At 40.7% G+C, this 5,942-nt stretch overlaps 1 protein-coding gene across 1 annotated transcript; it reads right to left on the reverse strand.

The window, feature by feature from the left end:
• Nucleotides 1-2,802: 2,802 nt before the first annotated feature.
• On the reverse strand, nucleotides 2,803-4,477 carry LOC131237387 (protein ROH1A). Its single transcript, XM_058235118.1, has one exon. The coding sequence runs from the start codon at nucleotides 4,298-4,300 to the stop codon at nucleotides 3,113-3,115; it is 1,188 nt and encodes a 395-aa protein (XP_058091101.1). The 5' UTR covers nucleotides 4,301-4,477; the 3' UTR covers nucleotides 2,803-3,112.
• Nucleotides 4,478-5,942: the final 1,465 nt, after the last annotated feature.

Genomic DNA, 5,942 nt, shown 5'->3' on the forward strand with positions numbered 1-5,942 from the left:
GGTGGAATTTCTCAGTGAAACTTCAGCAAATGCTAAAATACACATATTTGCATATTTTAAAATTTAAAAAAAAAAATTGTAAAAAAAAAAAATGCATAAATAATAAGTTTCCATTTAATGGGGACCTAAAAGCATGTGTTGTCGTAAGAAACCAGTCCAACCATCATATCCATAACATTTATCCATTCAACCATCCCATCTATCCATTCAACCATCCCAAAATCCATCGATATTTCAGAATATTGACAACACATGATATTTCACCGAGAAATCATTGATAACTGAAAAGGAAACAAAAGATGTCTTAATATCTCCATGTTGCAATAACGATAGTATCGTGATATGATCGATATTATCATTGACAATTTGAACACTGCATACAACCAAGCACCCACCCAAAACAATTGAAATGGAAAAAAATTTTATAAACAGATTTTTGGCAATATTATCAAAATATCAATGTTACACTAGTGATACAAGTGGCACCAAGAATTTAGACAATTGAAAATATTGGTGATACATTGGCGATACAAGTAACACCTAGAGTTTACAAAGTCAAAAATATTGTTGATATCAATACATTAGCAATACTTAGCAATATATCGCTGATACCTGGAATTTCTGCAACTACCAGTGTTGTCGGTATCACCAAGCTTGAGATACGGATAATATTGGGGATATTTCGATAATATTAGGGATACTGAGAACAAAATGTTTTCAGACACTACAAAGGTTTTGTTATAGATCAAGAAGAATATGTTCCAATATAATGTTCATTTTCTCCTCTTCTCATATACAGTTTACTTTATACAATTCTCTATGTTACTGCCTATGTACAAGTCATATCTTACTGCCTATGTACAAGTCACCCTGATTTTCTAGTTGCAGCTCTCTGCACATGCATTTGTCAAGTCATTTTGGATTATCAGATCACTGATGTAATGTATGGTCAACATGAATCCTTGCCCATGTAATGACAAGCTTTCGTTTCTGCAACTAGCAATTTGATATCAGAATGAGCCTTACATTGCTCTTGTACATTGAAACCATCACAGAAACATTGTTCATGTTAATGCCTCGTCAAGTTTGTATGCATGGAAAACCTTCTTCATTTGATCTTTTAGCAGATAAAGATGTAGTCAAGCACAAACTCAAAATTACAGTCACCTTGATGGATCACTGACATGGCAGTGAGCCATTCATTGAGGGAATTGAACATACTATTAAGAAATCCTGTGCTTAATGCCACTGAAGTTTCTGCAAAGGTCTGCAAGAATTCCTTTAGAATGCCATTTATATGTTATTGAAACAGTGCTACCTCCACTTGACCTCTAATTAGAAGTTGCAGAATTTTCACAAGCAAACACAAAATGTCAACAAGAAACTGCAAATCCGTAAACGAGCTTACACACTTGTCTGATGGTGCAAATATTACTTACATCTCAATTTCTCTCAATAAAATACTTAATAATGCAAAGACATAACTTTGATGCCATGTTTCTTATGTTCAACTGAACTTCACCTGGTAGCAACCATCTGGCAGTTCCAATCCCTGGAAAAGGATGGAGGGTTGATGCAAGGAGGGCAGCTGTACAATAAAGGTTGGCCAAGAATTCATGAAAGCCAATCCCAAATAGGTGGGACAAGGCTATGATGATGAAAAGGTGGTTTCTCATGCTCGGCTACAGCACTGCACAACATAGGCTTCATCTTTTCATAGGGATCCTTTTCATTGCATCAGATGCAAAAGATAATAAGCAATCTTTTTCCCATTTTTAATCAGGTACATGCAGGGGAGTCTATAACACTTTCTTATGTTCCTAGTTCTTCCATCTAGAAGCATAAAGGGAGCATGGAAGCAGTTTAGAGTCCAGGGAGGCTTTCAATAGAAATACTTAACATAACAATTTATAACTATGATATTATTAGCATGGGCTTAGAAGACTCTTCAATGTGGGAATACTTCTAGCCTTTTGGTGAGGATTAAAAATTCAATATCCAAAAGAATTACAAGCTAAATCTCTGTAGATTATAAGTCCACAAGTGATTTGGCTCACGGGTCCTTACTCATGCCCCAGTGGTAGACTCATAAGAGTTTTAACACGAGGTCATGGGTTTGAGTACCCATTGTGGTGAAATTCCACTGTGGTGTGAGTGTGTGGGGTGTGAGTGCGTGTGTTTATTTTTTTATTTTTTAAAAAGTGTTTTGGCTCACACCAATTACTGTCAGTAGTTTAACTGTGGATGTTTCGTGAAAGTGAAGTGCTCGACCATACATGCTCATGGTTTTGGACTGCTCAGCAATCTAAGGAAGCCATTTGGATATAAAACTACCTGCATACATGATAACATCTTTGAGAAATTAAAGAAACAAATCAGCATTATATGAAATACTAATTGTCTATTTGAATAATCCAATTCCACATACAAGAGATAAACCAGTTGGGCTGCAAAATTTTAGTTCATCACAATGACTGATACCCTAATTGCCATTCCATTCATTTCAAGTCAGACCTGAAACAATATCAATTGCAATTGCGAGCTAGCCCCTCATACGGAGAAATTGGGGCTAGCCCCACTTTGGTTGTCCATTCCATTTGATGGCATTACTTTTTTTACTTCAATTAGGCATCCAAACAAAGTCTAGGGCAATATAATGCAAACATACTTGATCTGGGTTACCTGGTGCGGCCAACTTGTATGTACACAACCACATGAGTGTTGACCATAACTGGTAGCTACTGTTCTTCGAGAAAAATAATAATGTGCATAATAAGATTGTATACCATAGACAAAAGTATATACTACAACATGAAGATTCAACATGTCATAACTTAGAAAATAATGGGAAATATACAACGACTACAAAAGCAGGATGACAACACAATCATCAATAACAGGAAGGTCCAATCCAATCCTTCTTATCTTTACAAAATGAAAAACCGCGGATACAAGGAACGCTACCTGCTTAACATTATTTTATCGGAGACACTCAATCTCTATCTTCTTCCTTCTTGCAACCCCTTGCATCCCACAAAACCAAAATCTAAAACCAAGCACTAGATATTCGCAAAATTGTACAGTGGACACCACCAGCGGCGGACCAAACAAATCACTCAGAATAGTTTGGTTTCCCCAAGGAATCGAGACCTTCTGTCCGGCTGCGGACAATCCTATGGAACACTTCTCTCACTTGCCGTTCCAGTGGGTCCAGCCCTTCCTTCATCACATCACACACCTGCTCTAACTCCTGCACACCCTGCTTCACATCCAATTCGCGCTCCTCTGTCAACGGAAACTGCACCGAGTCTGCCAATTCCGTCAATCGGCGCGCGCATCTCTCGATCTGATGGATCTCCTTCAGCAACCCAATAGAATTCTTCCGGTCCCGCTTCTTCGACTCCTCCACGATCCGCTCATGGAGAGAGAGGATCGGTGCAGCCCACGGGAAATGGCGGGGGATCGATAAATGGGCCTGGAGGCCCCGGTCCTGGCAAGGGATTGCGGCGACGAGTGCCCACATTACAAACAGGAGTACTGAATTCATTGTAAAGACAGACACCGCGAGCCCATTGGTCGCTGCAATCTCGTTGTTCCTGGGGGCCACAAGGTTATTCCCGATCGCATGGAGCTGCCTGGCAGCTGACCATGACCGGGAAACACTCCACGACAGGGACCGGAAGTGACCTACATGTCGTTGATCCCTGCCCGTGTTGTTGCGGCTGAACGAGCGGTTCCGCTGCGCAAGCACCGAGCTAGCATCCCTTTCATCGAGCATCCCAATCGCAAGGTCCGTCAAAGCCTTCTTCGCACGCCGGAATTGCCCCTCCCCAAGCGTCCTCTGGCGATTTGCATCCAACGCGCATCCCACAATCTCCATATGCTTCTGCCACTGCCGGATCTGCCCGATCCCATCACGGACCGCGTTGCAGATATCAAGCGCCTTGACGCACCTTTCAAAGAAGTCAACAATCATACGGTCGAGAGGCGGCCTCCCAACGGCCCCCTTGCAATTAAACAAAATCGCCCTGAATTCCTCCTGACAGCAGAGAAAAACATCAAGGAGGCGCCGAATCCAGGCAATGGAAAGCAGATCATCTGGCCCCGCCGATGCTAGATCATGGAACCGCTCAGCTACCTGTTTCTGAAAAGACTCCAGCTCTTGATCCTGATCGTTGAAATTCCCTTCCATGGCGTGGACCTGATCACGACCAATGCTCAGAATCGAACGCCCTAAAGAGGCGAAAGAGCTCTGATGAAGAGGATTCTGGTAGTGATGATGATCCGGTGTAGCAGGCATTCTTGTTACATGGATGAGATGGAATCAATGGTCAGAATAGCATGATAATCGATGAACCAGTATGATGAATGGATAGATTTTGAAAGGAAGAGGATTTTGGAGAGAAGGATGTGATGAAGAGAATGAAACCCTAGCTAGTGCTTTTAATAGAGGGTAGGGAAGGCTCTCGACCGCGTTCTTTTCTTTCCGGTAAAGAGAATTTCACGTCTCAAAATATAAGGAAAAAAGAAAAAAGTGAGGGAAAAAGGGCAAAACTCCTTCAAACTCGGGGGAAACAATTACGGTTCCTCTCCTCCCTACCCGAATCCTCTACCATATCTGAGTCGGGTCCATCATATTCTATATCTAAAATCCACACCGTTCATCAGGTTCCATCATTAATTATAATCTTGGATAAAAAAAATTAAGAATTTCTGCAACTCATGTGGACCACACCATATTTAACAACAGGAATAGAATGTGAACCATAGGTTTGTGTTTGAGGACATCATATCGTTTTTCTTCTTTCATCTAAACCGTTAATCAGGGGAAAGTAGCTACCATTAAGTAAAGTTGCAAAAATCAGGATGATCCAAAACTCAGGTGGGCCACAATTCTTGTAATTTTTTCCCAATGGTGTGGCCCATTAACGTTTTGTATTTGGGTGATCTTTTGCTTGTACGGTTGTAAAAGGGTTCCCTTGATGGACGGACTGGATACGCATATACAACTTACGCGCCGCATAAAACAGGTGTTGTACGATTCCGGTGTGTCTCCTCCGCCTTTGCATTACAAGAAGTAAAAAATATATATTTGATACTCAGGGAGATGGATGATACGCCGCCATTTTGAAATTACTTAGAATTTATATACCGTCCAAATCATGGGTACTATTTTAGATTTATCATACGCAAAAAATAAAACTTACTTGATCATCTGACGACCGGATTGGTGAGGATTTATTGGACGGTCGTAATTGAAAATAATCCCGTGGTTTTATTTCAGTAAACTAGTGTCTACAAATAAGAGGTCAGATCTGTTTAACCAATCTTATTTTTGGATTGTAATTTATCCACAGTGGCTTACAGTTACAGTCGGTTTAATTTCAATTAATGTCTGCCACATCTACCATTCCGAAGTGCCAGCGTATCAAGTGTCATATGTACCCAGAGTATCAAATAAATTCCCTTCTAGTACCAGACGAACCGGAAAACGGTACAACCATATTGCTGCAGTAAACGTGGCAGAATTATCCTATGATCAGAATTGTCCATGGATGGAAATTTATTGAAGACATGCATAAATCGGATGATCCTAGCCATCGAAACAGAGGTCTTCAAATGGACGGAGGGTACAAAGAGCCATTAATGGTCAACATTAAGTGCTGAAGATTGAAGAGAAGTGATGGCTGTTGTCTTCTGATTAGCATGATTTTCAAAACCCAATTCAATTATAGTGAGGCCCACTAGATGGAAGGTTCAGATTGATGGATAACCCTACCACTTGTAATCTAGAGAGCTGTTGTGTGCATGCACTGGATGCTTCGAATAGTCAAACGGGTGATTGGACGACCCACGATGAAAAGATTACGGGCGCTTTATCATTCAACCTTAATTTTATAATAGCGAGATTAAGGAGTATGATATACCAGCATCAGATCTTT

Source organism: Magnolia sinica, chromosome 2 (assembly GCF_029962835.1).
Source record: "Magnolia sinica isolate HGM2019 chromosome 2, MsV1, whole genome shotgun sequence".
In the NCBI taxonomy this organism is placed as follows: domain Eukaryota; kingdom Viridiplantae; phylum Streptophyta; class Magnoliopsida; order Magnoliales; family Magnoliaceae; genus Magnolia; species Magnolia sinica.

Bases quoted from the DNA above. Each gene is read 5' to 3' on its own strand.
- LOC131237387 (XM_058235118.1), bottom strand. From the start codon at position 4,300: ATGCCTGCTACACCGGATCATCATCACTACCAGAATCCTCTTCATCAG.